Source organism: Oryzias latipes, chromosome 4 (assembly GCF_002234675.1).
Source record: "Oryzias latipes chromosome 4, ASM223467v1".
Taxonomy (NCBI): Eukaryota; Metazoa; Chordata; class Actinopteri; order Beloniformes; family Adrianichthyidae; genus Oryzias; species Oryzias latipes.
The window spans coordinates 31,540,298-31,562,304 of NC_019862.2; the positions used below are offsets into that span (position 1 = coordinate 31,540,298).

The following is a 22,007-nucleotide window of genomic DNA, read 5'->3' on the forward strand; positions in this document are numbered from 1 at the left end:
GGTTTTACATTTTGTGTTCCATTTTTTGTGCTTTATTTGGGAAGCATTTGTTATTTGTTTGGTGTTTTTAAGGTTCTGCAAATATACACATCATTTTTTAGAGACATTTGTTATCAGTTGTGTTTGTTGATTTGTAGTTTAATTTCATTGGATGTATAGATGTCGTGTGGGGGGGAGGCTCGAGAGCAGGTAGGACCCAGGCGCAGAGACGGGAGGCAAACGGGTTCAGGGCAAGTGGGTTTATTTAACTAACAAAAAGCGCTGCAGAGCAGGATGACAAAACTAAAAACAAAAACTTACTGTGGCATGGCAAGGGACATGGACGCCAGACAAGAAGACGTGATCAACATGAGCAGAAGTTAATGGACCAGCACAGGAGGAAGGCAGAGACAAGACTTATATACAGACAGGGCAGACAAGACACAGGTGAACACGATTAGGGCAGATGGGGACCAAAGGAAGTAAAACTCAAGAAACATGACAAGACAGGAAACCTTTCAAAATAAAACAGGAAACAGAACCAAACAAGACAGAACAAGAACTAAAGCGAAAAACAAGACAACAAACTGAAACCATGACAATAGAAAGGAAAAGAAGTTCAAACATTGATTATAAAAAAGGATATAAGAGATAAAAAAAAAAGAAAAAGGAAAAGAAAAAAGATAAAATATTGATTTAATTGCATTTTGAATGAATAAAAAACAATGATTAATAGAATCAGAATCAGAAATCAGAAAAAGTTTTATTGCCAGGTTCAGTAGAGCGCACTTTACAAAACGAGGAATTTGACTTGGTGTATAGTGCAATTAAGAATAAGTTAAAAATTAAGTTAACAACAACAACACACTATATACAGTAGAGTAAGGTGAAGTAAAGTGGGAGCACAGATGGGCTGGGATGGTGGGGCCATTAAGTGGCACCGACAGTCCTTTGGTGGGCGGGGGGGTCACCTGGGGGAGTTGGGGTTCTGTTCAGCAGGCTGGCTGCAGTGGGGAAGAAGCTGTTCTTGTGGCGCGAGGTCCTGGTCCTGATGGACCGGAGCCTCTTGCCAGAAGGGAGGGGCCGAAAGAGATTATGTCCTGGATGAGATGGGTCGGCTACAATCCTGGCTGCCCGCCTCCAGGTCCTGGAGATGTGCAGCTCCTGGAGAGACGGGAGGTGGCAGCCGATCACCTTCTCTCCTGAGTGGATGACGCGTTGCAGCTTGGCCTTGTCTCTGGCCGTGGCCGCAGCGAACCAGACTGTGATGGAGGACGTGAGGGTGGATTCAATGATGGCAGTGTAGAAGTCTACCAGCATCTTTTCAGGGAGGTGAAACTTCTTCAGCTGCCTCAGGAAGTACATCCTCTGCTGGACCTTCTTAGTGATGGAGCTGATGTTCTGCTCCCACTTGAGGTCCTGGCTGATGATGGTTCCCAGGAAGCAGAAGGACTCCACAGAGGTCACCGGGGAGTCACAGAGGATGACAGGGGGGAGGGGGGCTGGGGCCTTCCTGAAGTCCACTGTCATCTCCACTGTCTTCAGAGCATTAAGCTCTAGGTTGTTAGCGCTGCACTATGACACCAGCCTGGCTATTTCACTCCTGTAGGCCGACTCATCTCCGTCAGAGATGAGGCCGATGAGTGTGGTGTCGTCAGCAAACTTCAGGAGTTTGACAGACAGGTGACCAGCTGTGCAGCTGTTTGTGTACAGGGAGAGTAACAGGGGTGAAAGGACACAGCCCTGGGGGGATCCGGTGCTTGTGGTCCGAGTATCTGAGACGAGCTTCCCCAGCCTCACATACTGCTGTCTGTCCGTCAGGAAGTCTGTGATCCACCTGCAGGTGGAGTCAGGCACATTCATCTGGGAGAGTTTTTAATACTAAAGATGTATGAAAGACATACTGAAAAAATATGTCTTTCAGTGTTTAACTGGCTGTCTTTGGATTATGCATGCCTGAGTAATGGCCATTCTTACTCCTCATCTCTCTGTTCACTGCTTGCTAATTTACATAGAAGCAGGGGTCCCAGCAGGAGGGGGCGGGGTTGTAACACGACTCCTTCAGCAGAGCCAGGCTGAGAGAGGCTTTGACATGTAAGATGTTAGATGTTAGAATGCTAGATGTTAGAATGACCAGTTCATTTTATATCTATGAAAATATTCAGGGAGCTATGGGACATCTTCAGCTATAGGTTTGTGAAAATTGGTGTCGATTGTTGAAACATAAGTTACCATAAAAAAATGTTTGTTTGGAGTCTAGACAGATTTAACACAGGTTTTTGGATGAAAAAGGATTTTTTTTTAAATCATCTGTTACACTTTTAAGTCTGAAAAAAATATGGAAGGCAGCAAACACAGATCCCTACCGTTTTTAATTTTTTTGTGCTGATATTTGAAAGATAAGTTATGCAAAAAAATAGGTGTTTGCAGTTTTGCCTAAAAAGATGTTTTCGGACCTTTTTGGATGAAATGCTGTCTAAAAGTTCACCTGTAACTTCAATCATTCTGAATTTTTTTAGGAAGCAGTAGCACATAAATGCCTATTAAAGTGTAGTCTTTGGTGCTGATAACCTAAACAGAATTTATGCTAAAAATCTTTGTTCAGTCCAAAATTGCATAGGAAAAACACCGGTATGAAGTTTCTCGTAGACCCTATAGTGCTATCTATCAAAGTTGGAGATTTGTAAGAGGCATCTAACTCTGAAATCTCAGCTTCCTGAGACAAACGGCTGATTTGCTGTGGAAGCTTTGTTTTATGAGTAAGTGCAATTGACCACTTCCTGTTTGGGGGGGCCTTATGAAGGCACCGTCAGATGTACACCCATGAAATTTTAGATGATGAGAGAGGACCTTTCTGAGTATCTCCAGTTTTAATTTCATGCACGTCGGACGAAGCGCAGAGAAAAGATAGGGAAGAATGCGACAAAAACTGTTTTTTTCAATAACTAGGTGGCGCTATGGAGCTCGTCCAGAATTGTCATATCCATGGGTTCAGAATGGAAGCCTCATCATATCCATTGAATTTCAGTGAGATTGGACAAGGAATGTGCACGTGAGAGCAACTTTTGTGTGCATGGCGAGACGCCCAACTTTGCCGCTCTGTCACGACCACACCCCCGCATTGAAAGTTATGGTTTTTTGTCAGAGTAAACTTCAATGGCTTTTCAACAGGTGGACGTCATTTTCAGGTGTGTCGGCTCATCCTACTCGGAGCAGTGATGCTCCAAGTAAAACATGTCATTTCCTCTTGCCAGCAGGTGGCGCTACACCTTTTCCAGATTTTTTCACTGCTGATGTGTTCAGAGTCAGACTACAATCATGCATATCAACTTTGGATCAGATTGGATTTTGCATGGCTGAGTAATGGCCATTTTTCTTTTCATGGCGTGTTTTCAAAATGACCTCCAAGTTCGACGCGCCGCCACGGTCACAAACATCCGTAATACCTTTAAAGCTTCGCAATTTAACATCGGACATGGGTCTAGTTTACAAAACCAAAGTTTGGAGTCATTATTCATAAATCTCTAGGAGGAGTTCGTTCTAGAAGGAGGCCTACAAATGTCCAAAATAGAGCAAAAATGACATATTGACACCAATATAGCAGACTTCCTGTGCGACTGACAGCTTGGTACCAAGAGACTTTTTTGTAGGTTTCCATCTGATGAACATGTCCTGAAAAGATCAAGCTTGTATGTCAAAGCATATGCGGGGGCTCGGGACAAATGTCACTGTAGGTGGCGCTGTCGAGCCGTTTTTGTGCGCCCATGCCAATCTCCTGTAAAATACGAAATTTTTCGCGACTCCTGATGTGTGTGCCAAATTTGGTGAGTTTTGGGGTATGTTAAAGGCCTCAAAAAGGCGACTCTTCCGTCGGAAGAAAAAGAATAATAATAACTCTTACAGATACAATAGGGTCCTTGCACTCCGTGCTCGGGCCCTAATTAGTAAATTCAAATTAGTGAACCATAATGTACTTTGTTTAATAGGTATCAGTATTATTTAGATGTAGGAATATCTGGGATTAATGTTTTAAATGTTTAGATTTGACGGGGGTGGGGGTGGGATGGGCATCTGCGGGAATCGGATCTCCTTGTGACCGGGCCCCAGGAGAGACTGGGGGGGTCTGACCCAGGGATCAGCCTGGGGGGGGGCTACTTGGCAGTGGCCCCCTCCCATGGTTGTTGCATGAAATTGGGCCCCTCCCCTCTCAGTTTTAATTGCACCTTAGACACGGGGGGTGCTTGGACATCACTGTGAGAAATCAGGCGATGTCCTCTCGGTGCCCCCCCCCCCCACACACTAAAAACTAAAACTGCACATTAATTAATAAAAGACGTGAAACCTTTTTACACTTTAAAATAGCTGAGTAAATATGAAAGCTCTCCATTCAGTCAAAAGACATGATTATTAAGTATATCTACTTAATATTTACTATTCCATTGCAATGGCACAAATGGAATTTAAATGGAGTAGATGTAACTCAAATACTGTGTAAACTACATAGAAAATATATGTAAAAAATGGAAGAAATTGAGTTGATGTACCTGAAACCATTCACAGGAGATAACTTGTAAAATGACTACCAAGAAAATCTATTTTACACTCTAAAAAGTAATACTGCACATTACTTAATTAACTCAGTGAAACGTTGGTTGTTTCTACAGCGGAAAAGCACATTTTGAACATAGTGAATCCTCGATCAAATTTCTTTAACTCATTGACACAACATTCAGGCACACATCAACCTGGAGGACAAGGTTCGGCCGGTACTTGTTAAGGCCGTTGAGTTGGCGACTGAAAAAGTCATGGCGGCCTGAAAGTTTTAAGCTTTACACGGGTGCTCCCACCTGGCATTGGAATTGATTTCGACTCTAGTCCCAAACTGGCTCCAAAAAATGTCAAACAACATATTGAAATTGTACAAAATATTCCTAGTGGTATAACCTGTAAAATATGTTTATTAGTAACATTAAGTGGCTGCCGACATGTCAATTCAATTCAATTCAATTTTATTAATACGACACTATGTATTAACCTCAGTTCGCCAAAGTGCTGTGGAGCATTAAGCAGGAGAAATTTCAGACTAACTAATAAAACAAAACAAAAATCCATTTTGTACAAATGAATGTAAAACATTAAAACAGTTCAGTAAAAAGCAATAACTACAATTATAAAAGCTATTAAAACAAAGATCGTAAAATAGAATATTAAGTACTGCTTGTCTGGGGCGGGGGGTGCTGTCCGGGGAGGGGGTCACAGGCAGGGCCCCTGGTGGGGTGGAGGAGCGTTGTATCATTTTGTTCTTCTTTCAAAAAAATGTTGTTTTTTTTTAATTCCTTTTTTCCAAAAAATGATTAGAACCATGATTCAGTGAAATTACAAAACCTTTTTTCATCAGGCTGTTTTTTTGTTTCATGTCGAACTTTTCAGCACAGTGTTGGTCTGCTATGCTATAACTAAATACAAATTATATATATCATTACATAAAAATATAAATAAAAAACATAAATGCATTAAAAGTAATATAACAGTAATAATGTGCTATTAATTAAAAAAAATAAGTATTAATAAATAAACAAACAAACAAACATGCACTGAGCCGGATCAACGCACGCAAGGCTGCTGGCCCGGATGGCATTCCTGGACGTGTGCTTAGGGCATGTGCAGAGCAGCTTGCAGGGGTCTTCACAGACATTTTCAACCTGTCCCTCTCCTAGGCAACTGTGCCAACATGTTTTAAGTCCACATCCATTGTGCCAGTACCGAAACACTCCTCCCCTAAGTGCCTGAATGACTACCCCCCTGTGGCACTCACACCCATCATTATGAAGTGCTTTGAGCGACTGGTCCTAGCACACCTCAAAGACTGCCTCCCACCCACACTGGACCCACACCAATTTGCCTACCGCAGAAATAGGAGCACAGAGGATGCAGTATGCACAGTGCTGCACTCTGCACTCACACACCTGGACAATAACAACACATATGTTAGGATGTTGTTTGTTGACTTCATCTCAGCATTTAACACCGTCATTCCCTCCAAGCTGACCACAAAACTTGGAGACCTGAACATCAACACCTCCCTCTGCAACTGGATTATGGACTTTCTGACCCACAGGCCTCAGCATGTTCGGTCAGGTCATACCCACTCTACCACCATCACACTTAATACTGGCGTACCACAGGGCTGTGTGCTGAGCCCATTCCTCTACTCCCTTTACACCCACAACTGCAAGCCTGTGCATGGATCCAACTTCATCATTAAGTTTGCAGATGACACCACGGTGATTGGCCTCATCAGTGACAACGATGAGACTGCCTACAGGGAATAGGTACAGCACCTGGCCACATGGTGCGCTGACAATAACCTGCTCCTTAACATCAACAAGACCAAGGAGCTCATTGTGGACTTCAGGAGGAAGAAAGGAAACACTCATGACCCCATCCACATTAACGGGATGGTTGTTGAACGTGTTTCCAGCTTCAAGTTCCTGGGAACCACCATCTCGGAGGAACTGTCCTGGGCCACAAACACCTCCAGCCTGGTCAAGAAGGCTCACCAGCGCCTTTTCTTCCTCAGGACACTGAAGAAGAACCAGCTGTCTTCATCCATCCTAGTGAACTTCTACCGGTGTGCGATCGAGAGCATCCTAACGAGTTGCATCTCAGTCTGGTATGGGAACTGCTCAGTGGCTGACCGCAAGGCACTGCAGAGGGTGGTGAAAACTGCCCAGCGCATCACAGGGACACCACTTCCTGCTCTTGAGGACATCCAGAGGAAACGCTGTCTACGTCGAGCTCGCAGCATTCTCAAGGACTCCTCTCACCCTGACCACGGACTGTTTAACCTCCTCCCCTCCGGGAGGCGTTTCAGGAGCCTCCGGACAAAGACCACAAGATTCAGGAACAGCTTTTTCCCTAAAGCTGTCTCCTTGCTGAACTCTTCCCTCTGACACCCCTAAAACACCCCCCACACCACCATAGACTCCTACCCCCTCTTCAACACTCTGAATTATTTATTTATTCACAACAAGCAAAACAGTAACTTATGACTTGCACTACTGTCTGTTCATCCTGGAACACTGTATAATCCATCTGCACATTGTAATATTTTCTATGCACTTTACTGTCCATTGCAATACTGTAAATTATGTTCATAGTTCTGCCTATAGTGTTCATACACTCTTACATAGCCCATCTGAATAGTATGTTCATAGTACACCTATCTGTATATCGTGCTTATAGTACTAATATCTGTAAATTATGTCCATAATACTTACCTGTATAGTTATTGTACATACTATAGACCTTTAAGGCCTGTTCACACCGGGACGAATTTCGCCGGCGATTTTCGCCGACGTTTAACGCCTCGTGACTAAACAAAGGGCACCAATGAGAGTGTGCACACCGACGCAAAAAACGCCAAGCGACAAAGCGTCAAAAAAAACAAAAAACGCCTCGGGTTCGTTTTTTTTTTTCGACGCGTCGCGTCGAAATCTATTCGACCAATGAGAATGGCGCTTTTGCACACGTGTCTGGAGCTTCTGAAGTTACAGTAAAACACAACTTGGGGGCGCTCAAACACAAAACTGCCTTGCTGAGCACACATACCAGCGAAGAAGATAGACGCCAAGTAGCGTCAACACTGCCGCAAAGAAATAATGACGGACATTCTTAAATATCCCCTTACCAAGTACCAGTTGGAGCTACTGATGCTTGAAATATTCATGTTTTCTTTGTATTATTCTGACAAGCGCGTAAATACTTGCTATCTTCTTCTGAGTGAAAAGCGACTTTAAGAAGGGTAAAGTTGCGCAGCGCCACCTTGTGTACAGGAGTATTTCTGTTTACATTAAGCGCCATCTAATGTCAGGGAATGAAATTGCATGTTCGCTCGGCTCACCGTCAGCGAAAATCGCCTGGGTGTGAACACAAAAAACGTGGCGAAAAACGCTGGCGAATAACGCCTGGCGAATATTCGTCCCGGTGTGTACGGGCCTTTATTCTGTACTTACTGCTTATTGCACTTCTGGTTAGATGCTAACTGCATTTCGTTGCCTTGTACCTACATGTGCAGTGACAATAAAGTTGAATCTAATCTAATCTAATCTAATCTAATCTAAACATATAACTCTGCCAGAGTGTATCTTTTGGATCACTCTGCCGGTCCCAAGCCTGGAAAAAAGAGGAGGGTGTGTTTCTTATTTTTCTATTCCATGTCACATCTAAGCATCTGTTTCCCTTCTGCCATCTACTGCTTGTCTGGGGCGGGGGGTGCTGTCCGGGGATGGGGTCACAGGCAGGGCCCCTGGTGGGGTGGAGGAGTGTTGTATCATTTTGTTCTTTTTTCAAAAAAATGTTTGTTTTTTTTAATTCCTTTTTTCCAAAAAAGTATTAGAACAGGGGTGTCCAACTCATTTTGGTTAGGGAGCCGCATTCAAGGCGTCTGATCCCAAGTGGGCTGGCCCAGTAATATAAAAGCAAAAACAGTTTTTTTTTTTTTTTTTTTTTACCCAGTTGGAAAAAATGCCTTAGCCAGCATGGTAGCCTAATCACTAATTATTACACATTCATTCACAGAGGCCAATGGATGTAAAATAAAATGCATTTCACTTAGAAAAATGGTTTTATTTAATTTTATTCAGACTGAATATTTTACATCTGACGCTGAATCAATCCTTATAATAAACTCAAGAGGGGCAACGGGAAAAAAATGAAACACCTGCCTAAAATGTAAATGTGCAAATCAATGAATAATAAATTTGTGAACATAACAGGAATTTGGAGTTAACCTCCGTTCTCTCCTCAAACTTCAGCCAGCCATCAATATCAGGATTCAGATCCTGTGCAGAAACATATTTAGTGTCATTCAAGTGTGCCAAATACAATGAAATGTCCAAGAATCTTTTCCTGGTTTCTGCTTGGGTTAAATGTCTGCTTTTACACAACTGCACAGCAACAACAGCTTCCTCATGGGAACAGAATACATTCATCTCATTAGTCTATGATCACTTAGATGCTCTACTTTCAATGATCTGAACATCCTGGACTTTGTCACCATCAATACCAGTCACACTGTGGGTTGCTGGGGGGGGTTATGGGACGATCCGCCTCTTTATTTGGCACATGTTCTGTTAACAGCACACCTATGTAAACAGGTTTCATTCCCACATACGGCCGTCCTTCAGCTGCAATGCAGACACACGGACGCCGTCCGTCGGGGTCACTTGTCCAGATGAAGTGCGGCGTTGCTCAGCCCTCAGGTTGGTGCTACTGTTGCTGAGAGCTCCAGCTTCTCTGAGGTCCTCAGAGTTTTAGCAGAGGTCGTCTTCATCAGTGTCACTGAGCAACTCACTGCCGTCAGCCGGGTTGGCCTGAGCCAAGGGCTTACGGAAATGCCCGTTCGGAACCTGCCATGAGCGTCTGAGCTGAGGGGCGGAGCTTATGGCGTGTGTCCGACCCAGGGTGGTGGCGATGGCGGTCTCAAAGGTGAGGGTCTCCTGTCTTTCAGCTGGGCTGGACTCCTTGTGAAACGGGAGGTGGGGCTCTGAGGTGTAGCGGTGTGGAGAGGAGTGGCTGGGTGCTGAGCCGCCGCCTTCAGGGGAGCTCTGACCCGCCGACAGGGGTCTGCTGTCCTTGTCAGTCCTCCAGGGGGTCTCTGTGGAGTCGCTGGGCCCATCGGGAGGGAGGCTTTGTTCCTCTGTGGGGGCTGGAGCGGTGGGGGAGGTGGAGGCTCGGCAGACAAGAGGGGAGTAGGAGATGTGAGGCCGCGGGCGGGAAGGTGTCTGAGGAAGCTGGCGGCGGTTACGTGGAGTACCAGTTTCTGAGGCCGAGTTGACAGGACTGACCGACGCGATCACCTGTCAGCACGTCAAACACAGAGCAAGAGTTCAGGCAGAGAACTGCTGGTCTGTGAAAAATGTCATCTGCTTTACTGCCAAAGAGTTTTAACACCTTTGAGGGTGACTAAGTATTTGAAAAGTGTCATTCCTGATAATGAAACTGCTTAGAAATGGCATCAGAACCTCTTTTTTAAAGACCCCCTCCAATGAAAACTGTATTTTTTGTGTTTTTAACATGTTCTTGTGGCATTTTGAGTCTGATGATGGAGGACATTTATAAAGAAAATTAAGCTCCAAATTGATTTCTGAGCATTTCTTTTTTCAAGTCGCTGTGAATCAGGAGACGCAGAACTAATAATGCTATTAAATGTCTCACTAGAACCCCAAACAATAATAATACTTCTTAATTTGTTAACAAAGGTTGTTAATAAATCTTATTAAGCTTATTAACACTGACACATTTGTCAGGAACCTATAATATCAATAAATGCATCATTAGCATCTTAAAAACATTGTAATAATAATGCTTCTAAATGTGTTAACTAAGTGATTTAATAAACCTTATTAGACTTATTGTAATAATAAATGTCTTACTAACACTCTATAAATTCATTTATAATGCTTGTTAATGTGTTAACAAAGCTTGTTAAGGAATCTTAATATAAAGTGTTACCGTGCCTTTTAAGAAGGTAGTAAGAACTATTTAAGTCTACGACATTTACCATTTAAATCTTAATTTAAAGACTAAGACAAGAGTTTAAACTGTTGTTGCTGCTGAGATTGTGGAAAATAACAAGCTTTTATGCAAAACAACCACAAGAAACAATCCATGGCTTTGGTGTGCCGGTTCCAAGTCCAGACAAATGCAGAGTGTTGCACCAGGAAGGCCAGCCAACGAAAACCAAAATCAGAATACGTGAATTGAGAACATGGATGATGGACTGTGGTGGTCGTCAAAGGGAGCAGACAAAAGGCAAAGAAGCAAAAACAGCTTATAAGAAAAAAGTAATGGTAGGAAATGACATTCATTTTAGTAGTTTGGAGGATGTTCTTTGATTTATGCTTGGCTACAGACATTAAATAGGAGCAGTTTAGAGGTAAAGATGATCACATGTAAACGTGCAATGTCACCAGTAAACCTGACTTAGTACACATTTCTTAAATGTGTGGCTAAGATCAGCTGTGGATCATCTGTTTGTCAAAGATGAATGAAAATGTTTTAAAAACAGTTTTGCTTTGGGGTAATGATTAAATCGCTCGAGCAATAAGACAGTTCTACACGTGCAAACTCTCTAGGATTCAAAAATAAACACCATTTATCAAACATTGACACAATCACATGAGACGTGAATTATTAAATAAAGTAAAACAGGTTTTTATGAATGGAAAACGAGAGGAAAAACAAAGAAGCAGAAGCCATAAATGTAAGGTTGAGCCTTTTTCTTTATGATGTGATTTTATGAGTATGAAAGAGTTGTAGTTAAGCAGCTTTACTGCCACCTACAGCAGTGTTTTTCAACCAGTGTGCCGCGGCACACTAGTGTGCCGTGGGAGATGGTCAAGTGTGCCGTGGAAAATTGCCCTCATTCACTGATCTAAAAACATTTCCCATCTCCAGGATTTCAGCTCTCTGTTCATCCAAACAGGTCCTGATAAAACACTGAGTAGTTAGGAATATAAACGATCATAAAATACTTTTTTCGTTGTGTTTATTTGATTCTATTAAAGACATTTTGATAAGAATGACGGTAACGCGAAATAGCTGCAGCTATAACTGTGTAAGGAAAAGTCCCGCAGCTTTTACTGTCTCCACGACTCCACCAATCATTCTTGAAGGCTTAATCACATGTCATCAGTCTGACCAATCAGAAGTGGTTAAAGTCTCCACTTCCTTGTTCCAATTTAGCTCATAACTCAGTCAGTTCCGACAAAAACACCAGCTAAAGCTCGTCTTTAGCGGTGTAACTTTCCACAGAATCCGGTATCAGACCGTGGAACAAGTGAACAAAACCAAGAAGCTCAGAGACGCGAGTCTTTCTGCCGTTTTCTCGCAGTTTTCACACTACATCTCCCATGATGCATTGGCTTAAAGGGACAGCGTCTTGAAAACACAACGACATACAGTTTGTATGTAACTTAACTTTTATTACATCTTTTAGAAAAACATCTGCAACTTCCTGCTTTTTCTGCCACAATTATCACAAAAATGCACGTCAGATTGCCGGGGGGGGGGGGGGGGGGGGGTGTTGTAGATCAAAACAGACTATGAGTTTCTGCTTTTTTTTTTTTTTTGGGATGCTGGTGTGCCGCGGGATTTTTGTCAAGGTTAAAGTGTGCCGTGGCTCAAAAAAGGTTGAAAAACACTGACCTACAGGACAACAGCCACTTTGAAGACTTTCAGTCGGGGTTTAGACCTCACCACAGCACGGAAACTGCACTAGTTAGAGTCTCTAATGACTTGTTATTGGCCTCAGAAAAGGGACTACTTTCTATTCTGGTCCTGTTAGATCTCAGTGCAGCCTTTGACACTATCGACCACGGTATTTTACTCCATAGATTAGAGCAGGACATAGGGATCAGAGGATCTGCTCTCCAGTGGTTTAAATCCTATCTGTCCGATAGGTATCAGTTCGTTAATGTAAATGGCCATTCCTCTCAGTGCACTCGAGTCAACTATGGAGTCCCACAGGGCTCAGTCTTGGGACCCATCCTGTTTACGCTTTATATGTTACCCCTAGGAAACATAATCAGGAAACACAGCATTAATTTTCATTGTTATGCCGACGATACGCAGTTGTATTTATCCATGAAGCCTGACCAGAATGACCAGATAGAGAAACTGAATGCCTGCATCAGTGACATCAAGACCTGGATGACAATCAATGACCTCCTCTTGAACCCAGAAAAAACTGAGGTCATTATACTTGGTCCTAAAAACCTCAGAGATGCTCTGTCTGCTCAGATAGTCTCCCTGGATGGCATAAGTATAGCCCCCAATTCCACAGTTAGAAACCTCGGGGTTTTATTTGACCAGGATTTATCATTTAAGGCTCACATATCTCAGGCGTGTAGAACTGCCTTTTTTCACCTGCGGAATATTGCTAAGATCAGAAATCTACTTTCTAAGAGTGATGTTGAAAAACTCATCCATGCATTTGTTACGTCGAGGCTGGATTACTGTAACTCCTTGTTAGCAGCGTGTCCTAAGAGTTCCTTAAGAAGTGTCCAGCTTGTTCAGAACGCAGCAGCTAGATTGTTAGCTGGAACCAGCAGAAGAGATCACATCACTCCTGTGTTGGTTTCGCTCCATTGGCTCCCAGTTGATTCCAGAATCAAGTTCAAGATCCTCCTGTTAACCTATAAGGCCTTACATGGAATGGCCCCGTCCTATATTAAGGACCTCATAGTCCCTTACCAACCAATCAGAACACTTCACTCACTAAATGCAGGACTGCTTGTGGTTCCTAGAATTAGTAAAAGTACGGTTGGAGGTAGAGCGTTTAGCCACCAAGCCCCTGTCTTATGGAATAAACTCCCAGCTCATGGAAGAGAGGCCGACTCAGTTTCTACATTCAAAGCTAGACTGAAAACATTCCTCTGTGGACAGGATTATTGTCAGACTAGTTAGTATTCAGAGATTATTTAACTTAATGTTAATTTGTTTAAATTAAACTTAATAATAACTATTTCTTTTAAAAGGCTGCTAGAAGTTGAAGCTGGGGTAACTATGGTGCACTGGGGTTCTGTCCTCTTTTCTCTTCTACTTCTACCCTTCCTCTCCTCTATTCTTGATCATAATTTATCATTTAGTTCTCCATGCTTCTGTTTGGTACAGTGATTCATGTATTGTCCGTCTTTCCCTCTCCCCTCCTGCGGAGTGGGAGTGCTTCCAGACTCCAGTTGTTTCATCCGTGCTCCAGTTCCTGACCGTTTACCTCGCCTCTGCTCCTGATCCTACACCTGGCTGTGGATCCTGTCTCTGGCTCGACTCGCGCCTTTGACTGTCCCCACAACCACAGCTGGATGAAGCTCGTCTGCTGGACTTTATATATGTAGTTGTAGATTTAGATAAGTTAATTCTTCTCTAAGAGTTCTGGTACATCGCCTGTCCGTCCTGGGGGAGGATCCCTCCTTCATGTGGGCACCCCTGAGGTTTCTTCGTTTTTTCCAGAATCCATTTTTTTGGGAGTTTTTCCTTACCGCGAAGGGGGGTCTAAGGGCAGGGATGCCAGTATAGCTTAGTCAGTTTGTTAGTTCATTTTAGTATTTTTCTATTGAACTCTTTGTATTCGTGATCCTTTTGATTTCATGTTTTACTTCGAAGCCCATCGAGACGACTGTTGTTGTGATTTTGGGCTATACAAATAAAACTGAATTGAATTGAATTAAGTGCAGAGCATGTCCCTAAAAGATAACGTCACTCGAGCTGTTGTAGAGTTTCCATGTCAGCCTAAAACTGATGATTCTGACTAAAGCTGAGTTTTTACTGTAACCATCAAACCTCCGTCTGCAGAAGTATCTAACCATTATGATGGTCAAGTGGTTAACGGGTCAGAAAAAGAGGGAACTGACCTCTAAAGCTCCTCTGCCGGGGTCTGTAGGCGGCGTCTGGACTTATTCTTTCCAGAGAGTGCTGCTCCTGCCAGAGGCCGTTCACACACTGGTCTCCGATGGTGGAGAAGGAACGTTTCATGGACTTGGTGTCTGCGGACAACCCGGGCTTCATGCATAAGAAACAGACAGAAATATTGGTCACATTCCCTTCACTGCTGCCGTTTGATCCAATCATTTAGTTCCATTGCTGCCGGCAGCAACTATCAGGGCGATAGACGAACCTGGAGAAGATGAGAACTTCTGAATTTCTCCTTTTCATAGTGTTACTCGCTGCATAAAAGAAATTATGAAGGTGATCATTCTGAATTACCTGCGGGTCAATAGCCAGTCTCGGCATGGAAGATGCTCTAACTGATGCAGTGCGCTGAGGTGATTTACTGAGTGTCTGCTGCATCAGTTGGTTGTACTGCACTACCTCTGGCACCTGCACAGGTGGAGGCTGCATTTAGGATCAAAATGGAGTGATGCGGACAAAAAGCAGCGAGGGATTCACCAGCGTGTGCAAATGTTGATGGTAGTGAAGACGGTGGCGGTAGGGGTGGTAGGGGGAACGGTAGTCCGCATCCTCTTCTTCCTCCTTCTCCTGCCGGGAGCAGGGCAACTGCTGCACAAACATTTCCTGGGGGGAAACTGGGCTGAGCGCCACAAACCCTCCTCTGGTGCTGTGGGCACAAAACAAGAACAGGGTGGGACATCTTGCAGCAGAAAAAACCAAACACCAGAGGTGAAAACAGCAGTTAGGAGAATAAAAGGTGAGAATTTACAGAGCAGATCCAGCGCTGTGCCCGAGGAACGACAGAGACTTCACATTGCATAGGATTTCTTGAGGAAGAGAAGATGCATCCATTCGCTGGAACATGGGAGCGTGTTTCTATGAGAGGAAAAAGAGAAATCCATCCTAGTTTTGTTTGTTTTGACTCAACATATCATGAAGGCAGAAAGTTTCTTAGTTGCTGCTTGATCAAACCCTTAGACGCAATTCAAAACAAAAAAAACCTTTATTGACTCACAGATATTTGCAGGCGTTCACTCTTTGCCAGACATACTGTTGAGAAGAACTATAAAAGCTGCAGAACTTGCTCCGTTTTTCATGTCTTTGACAAACCTAAAGCTGACTCGTGTAGCTCAGAGCTGACAGGTCAATAGGATGGATGGACGACAATGCCATTGTCAAGCAAAATTGGGACGGTCAGCACTCTTAAAAAGGTAAAAGATAATTAGGAAAAGGTCTGGTTTGTGTTTTTGTGCAGGACGTGAACATCAGTCCAATCCAGACCCACAAATCTCACCAGTTGATTTAAAAACTAACAGTCGGCTCAAACCCATGTCTTTGTAGATAGAAATTGCAGTTTTGCTTCGTGGCTCTATTTGCCTTTAACCTCTGCAGACCTGACATTTTGGCTTATATTCTCACAGCAGTTAATTCTATGTAACTGGGCCCCACATGGGCGGAAGGTTAGCTCAAATATTAGCTTGAGTCCTAAGAGGTTAAGCCATTTCTTCTTTTTAGGGCCGGGGTCTGCGACTTTCAAAGGACCAATCGGACCAGTTTCTTACACGAGTGAGAGCTGCAGATTCCCACTTCACCTTTATTTATACTTTTGTGGCCCTTAAGGTATTCATCCACAAATTGTAGCTGTTTTACTAGATTGTAAACTAGCTAGTTTACAATCATTGAATTGTTGTATTTTTTCTTTTACGTTTCACATCAGCAAATACAAGCTCCTTTCAAAATAAAATACACTTCGTGTTGATTCAGATCCTCCTGCTGCCGCAGATTTAATTGGATTATTAATACAAGTAGGTCAATTGTAGCACTTAGAGCACCTTTGGTGCTACCAGCAAATACAAACATTGGTGTAGAATCACATAAAAATGTCTTTGCAATTATACACTTTAAGAACTTTGAACAGACACTGTTCTGCAGCAGAGGATCAGAAAATGTGCTTTGAGCGTATTCTAATAATGAAACACTTTGACTGTAGGTGCCATGAATTAAGTTAGGTCTTTATTATGGGGATTGAATATTTATTTTGTTTGGATTATAGTATTATTGGCGGTAATCACCTGGTGGAAACATCAAGTAGATTTAACTCACCTTTTTGTGTGTTTTTTCTTGATTCTTTGCTTTTTTCTATCATGTTATAATAAGTGGATTTAATTACCCCTTTCACTATTAAAAGTTCAAAATACGAACTTCATTGTGCTTCATGATTTGTTTGAGAGTTTCATTCAACAATCAGACCCAGCGTCAGCCTCTCAGCGACTCTTTGTTTTATGAAAAGATTCCGTTTAAGAAGCCTTCTGGGCTTCTCATTATTATTCATTATTTATTATTATCCTATGGATTACCATAGAATGGAATGTTTTTTCAAAAGCCCTTTTTGTAAAAGCTTTACTGGTTTTCTCATTTGATTTTTGTCATGTCTTGCTGCAACTTTGGGTAAAGCTGTTCTAAATTAAATTATATAATAGATTTTTTCTGTTATCCAGAAAACCTGAGCGCTAATCTGGTGTTTCCTCCTTGTCCGTCATGACTGAGTTGTCATGGACTTCTAGATAAGTCTGTTAAAACAACCAGATGCTTAAAAAAAGAGAAAATAAAAGTTGCAATATAAAATTTAATAAAATGGAAATACCTGTTCCTCTAGTTGCTGTCGCAACTTCTTGGCTTTGTTTTGTTTGTAGTAATCCATGATCATCATGGCAGCATAGATCTTCCCTATGGTCATGTCACTTGCTGCACAGAAAAGAAAAAAAGAATGAGACTATTTCATATCAGAACTATTCTTTTTCAGTGGTGAGTTAATTGTTCTGAACGTCTGCAAAGATGTTACCTTTGTGAATCGGGACCAGCAGGTCCAACGCCTTCTGGGACAGATGAGGCCAAATAACGCCGATCTCCTTCTGCAGATCCAGATCCATCTGGTTTCTATCTTCTCCTCCTAAAAGCCAAGTGTGAAAGACATGTTCTCACACTGGAACACATTTTTAGAGGTGAATATGCAAATAATTTAAGGTGTCCACACTAACCTCTGGCAATCTTGATCTCGAGGGCGGTGCGGATCAGCGCCATGAGGGTGGATGTGAAGTGGACGCTCATGTCGTCATCCACAGGCATGTTCATCAGAACAAGTCTCTGATAGGAAAGGTTAACACATTAGGGCCAGAAATGACTCGAAACTCAAAATTGTTTAAGTAAAATAAGATTGAAATAAGATCAATTTGATAGTAAATGTTCAGTGATAAAGGCAGCAAACCATCTGTTTTCAATTTGTTAAAAACTTCAATTAAACGTTTATAAAATAGTCACACTGACTTTTTTGAGGTTTTTGATTATTTAAAACATTTTTTAAAGTAACTGAGCTGAATGATCAAATGTGAGCAGAGTCCTTAAAGCAAATGCACCCAAACGTTCAATACATGTTGTTTGAGGTGTTGGTCACTAACTGAACTTGGACCACAGTTAGGGTTTAAAAACAAAGATGACAAGAAATTCATTTAACTGTGAAGTAATGCTCATGTTTTCGGAATTTCTTCCTATATTCCATATATTTTTGTATCGATTTGTCAGCAAAACAGTTGTTTGCATCTCATTTTTTTCCCTCCAAAATAATGATCTTTATTGTCTTTATTCATAACTGAAACCTACTCAGCACATTTTCTTTGACCCAACTGAAAGGACAAGAGGCATTTGTGGCATTGCCTGCACAGAGACCTGCACATATCTGCTCGATGTTTAATGCACACATAAAACAAACACTAACGCAGCACTGGGCCGAAGCAGCAAGCACATGCAGACAGGAAAACAGACTGAGGAATGAAAGACAAGATCAAACAATCCAGTGCTTCTATCACAGACAGAGTCAAGCATGGAGATGTTTAGCACGTTCATTTCCATTTCCATCAAAATCTTCTATCAAATAAAAGCAAACAGATAAGGACGCCTTCATCGTCTGCCAGGATGAAGAGCAAATAAGTGACAAACACTCCAACAAGCTGTTGTGCATCAAGACAAACGATGCTTTACTTATCCAATGTGTGACAAAAATCTATTTCTCTGTGGGTTAGATCACAAAGCAGTGGCTGTCTCTAGTGTTTAGTCTACCTTATATGCCACCTTGGAGGGGCATTTCTTGCCCAGGCCTAGAGGTGGCGACATGTTGGTCAACATCTCATACATGTCAGTGTAATGGATGCGGCAACTGTGGGTGCCAGGAAGCCATGTAGATGAAGATGATGAGGAGGAGAGAAGAGGGAAAACATGGAAAAGAAAAGAGGCATTTGGGAGGGTGCATTCCCAAAGGATGGGGCAGGAAAGAAGCACAGGAGGGGTAGAGGGGTAAATAAAGGGACAAGAGTGAAAGAGATACAAGAGATAGGATTATTTCAGGCATCACACATAAGGAAAGAGTTAAGCAGGAGAGATAAAAACCTTTCTATGCCGAGAACCGAGCATAGAAACTGGGGAACAGGAGCTCAGTGGACAGGAGGAGCAAAGGAATGACAGCCTCAATGGATCTGGTTCCAATATCCATACTTACCTCTGCAGGAAGCTTCACTAGATCACACAACCTGAACCCCCAGATCCAAAAGGGTAGGAAGACACAGAATTCCCTCAAATTCCTCAACATTTTCCCCAAAGCTTTTATCTAGCAGTAAATGTGTTTATGATAGGATACGGGGCATCCTGTGTCTTAGTACCCCGAGACTACAGTCACGTCTTTAACCCGAGGAGGACGACCCCAAAGGTCAAGCAGGGATGGCGGAAAAGAAAGGAGGGATCAAGGAAGGATCCCACATGAAATAAGCTGAGGGGAGTTGGTGGACATGGGGGGAACCAAACCTTGCATGCCACCCTGTGGGGGCAGTTCTTTCCAAAGCCCAGAGGAGGTGAGATAGTGCGAACAACTTTGTACATCTCCTTATAGTGGATCCTTCCACTGGAAAGAACATACATGTCTTTAGTTGCCACACAGACACAGTAAGGTTGTTTTTTTACTCCTGACAATTGAGGAGAGCAGCATTTACATATAAAAATTAAATATTATTTTAGACGACCATCGTCTTAAGTGCATCATTCTTTCTTTGAGTGAGAAAAATTCTGAGACCAAAACACCGAGTTAAGTATAACTTCAGAGGTGTCAGTGGAAAAATGAAGATATAAAAAGTGAGAAAATAAAAATACTTTTTCTTTAATTCCAGTAGATAAAATTGTGATATTTGTGAAAAACATCCTTGATTTTACATAGAAAAGGACTAAAGTGCATGTTTGCTGTTCTCATGTTTGTTTACAGGTTGATATTTTTGTTTAAGGCAAAGCTTTCTGCAGTTTTTAGCAAATGGAACGTCTGTCCGCCCGTCTCTCTGTCATTAACTTTTTTGAAGGATAGCAAAATAAAACAATCAGCTTATTTACAGAATTTTGTGTAAAGTTTTGCATTTTTTGTGAAAATGTAAAAAGATTGGATTGTTAATACAATCCCAAACGCATATTTGCAACAAATTACAATAGCATTACTTTACCTGCATGCTCACTGTATAGACAGGGGCTACGCATCAACCAGGGATGAAAGCCGGGCAAAGATAAAATCCCTGAACTTTTCTTTGAGTGATATGGCGGCCGCGGGGCGAAATTTTTGAAAAGTACATGGTCTTAGATGCATTCTGGTACATTCTGGTAGCTAGTTATTCACTTCTTAATCAAGAAACTAAGACTAATTGGAGCATCATGATTCATCAAAATTCAAACCCCTAGTTTTAATCGGCATTAAGGACTTGCTGGTTCTAAAAAAGAATTTGGATAATTGCTAAAAGTAACACAATCCTACAATCTAAGCTTTTCCTTAAGTCTGCAAAACATACAATTGCTAAAATATAGTAACATCAAAGCCCCAAATGGCAAAAAGAACACCAGTAACTATGATATTCTATAAAAGTACCTCATTTATTTGAAACATTTCTGCTTTAGAAATACTGTTTTCTCAAACTATAGTTACAGCAAAATATGGGATCTGCTTTAAACTCTCTTTCTATAACATAATACATCAATTCTTTAACACCAATACTTAGTAATCTGGGAAATATCAAAACAAACATACAAACAAAATTAAACATTGTAAACATTATTTTTTAAAGGAGTGTGGGACCAAACCACCAAATACTTAATAACTATAATTAATGTCAATAATATTTTTTTGAGCAAAACTGAACTAAATCATTATAATTAGGAAATATAAAAATTACATAGAGGAATGTATTCAAATGTTTCAGTTTTGATCAGTGTGGTCGGTTATTCTGCGGTCAGATCAAAAAAATCTACAAGGGGGGGGGGGGGGGGGGGTTTCTCCTGGTCAATGGGGCACTGATCAAAGAAATAAAGAAGAAGATCCCAGACCAGATTTAACAAACTACTACAAACGGTACATACAAAAGCAACAGCATCCAAAAGCAACTAAAACGTCCCATCATTGGTCAATTGGGTCGGGAAGACAAGATAGCTGCGTCCATAGAAAAAGCGATCATGGTGAAATATAGAAAATAAAGTGAAAGTTCACCAATTATAGTCAATTTTTCCATCCGGAAAGCGATTTGTCCGTAGAGATAGGTGGATAGGTAGGTAGGTCCGTCGGTAGGAAGGTTGTTGGGTGGGTGGTTTAGGTAGGTAGGTTGTTGGGTAGGTGGGTGGAAGCCTGAACCGTCTGATGCGAAGCGGAGGTGGATAGGTAGGTTGTTGGGTGTGTAGGTAGGTAGGTAGGTGGGTGGGTAGTTAAGTAGGTTGTTGGGTACGTGGGTGGGTAGGTAGGTGGATGGGTAGGTTTTGGTAGGTTGTTGGGTGGGTAGGTAGGTAGGTGGGTGGGTAGGTAGGTAGTTGGGTGAGTGAGTAGGTAGGTTGTTGGGTGGGTAGGTAGGTAGGTAGTTGGGTGAGTGAGTAGGTAGGTTGTTGGGTGGGTAGGTAGGTAGGTTGTTGGGTGGGTGGGTAGGTAGGTAGGTTGTTGGGTGGGTGGGTAGGTAGGTAGGTGGGTGGGTAGGTAGGTAGGTTGTTAGGTGGGTGGGTAGGTAGGTGGGTAGGTAGGTAGGTTGATGGGTAGGTGGGTGGGTAGGTAGGTAGGTTGTTGGGTGGGTGGGTAGGTAGGTGGTTTGGAGGGAAGCGGCAGATCCAAAGGTGCAGACCTGAGATGTCTGGAGGGCCCTGTGCTAATGGGAGGGGCGGGTTTCGAGCCGCCCTGAGGGGTCCAGTTCCAGAGTTGATCTGGGAGGCTCACAGCGTGTGAGGGACGAATGGCACTGAGGACGGAGAGGACTTTGGCTGGGACGGTGGGATGCCCTGATGGAAGGAGGAGAGGGAAGAAATGCAGAATTAACCAGAAAACCTTAAACTTCCTTGAAGTTTTTGACAAAAGCCTCTATTTCTATCTACAACATTCTGCCTTTTAGTCTATAATTACACTGGTAACATAATTAAGTTTGTGTCTTAGCGGTTTTATTGTTATTCTGAGGGGCAGCACAGACTAGATTTTTCTTTCTTGCTGTGTGTTTGAGCACACATTTCACTGGCTCCACATCCTCAAA

The 22,007-nt window shown here is 42.4% G+C and overlaps 1 protein-coding gene across 1 annotated transcript; it reads right to left on the reverse strand.

Moving 5' to 3' along the window:
• Positions 1–9,380: 9,380 nt before the first annotated feature.
• LOC111947402 (voltage-dependent R-type calcium channel subunit alpha-1E-like) lies at positions 9,381–21,762 on the reverse strand. The gene is made up of 10 exons (XM_023954603.1): positions 21,609–21,762; positions 19,282–19,378; positions 17,469–17,574; positions 17,273–17,380; positions 17,075–17,175; positions 15,200–15,306; positions 14,929–15,097; positions 14,746–14,859; positions 14,394–14,541; positions 9,381–9,839 (listed from the first exon to the last, which is right to left on the reverse strand). Exons 2-10 carry the CDS (start codon positions 19,354–19,356, stop codon positions 9,784–9,786), a joined length of 984 nt encoding a protein of 327 aa, XP_023810371.1. The 5' UTR covers positions 19,357–19,378; positions 21,609–21,762; the 3' UTR covers positions 9,381–9,783.
• Positions 21,763–22,007: the final 245 nt, after the last annotated feature.

Coding starts and splice junctions, on each gene's coding strand:
- LOC111947402 (XM_023954603.1), bottom strand. CDS start 19,356: ATGTACAAAGTTGTTCGCACTATCTCACCTCCTCTGGGCTTTGGAAAG. Junction 17,381..17,468: donor CGAGATCAAGATTGCCAGAG/GTTAGTGTGGAC, acceptor CTTGGCTTTTAG/GAGGAGAAGATAGAAACCAG. Junction 15,307..17,074: donor GACAGCAACTAGAGGAACAG/GTATTTCCATTT, acceptor TTCCTCTCATAG/AAACACGCTCCCATGTTCCA.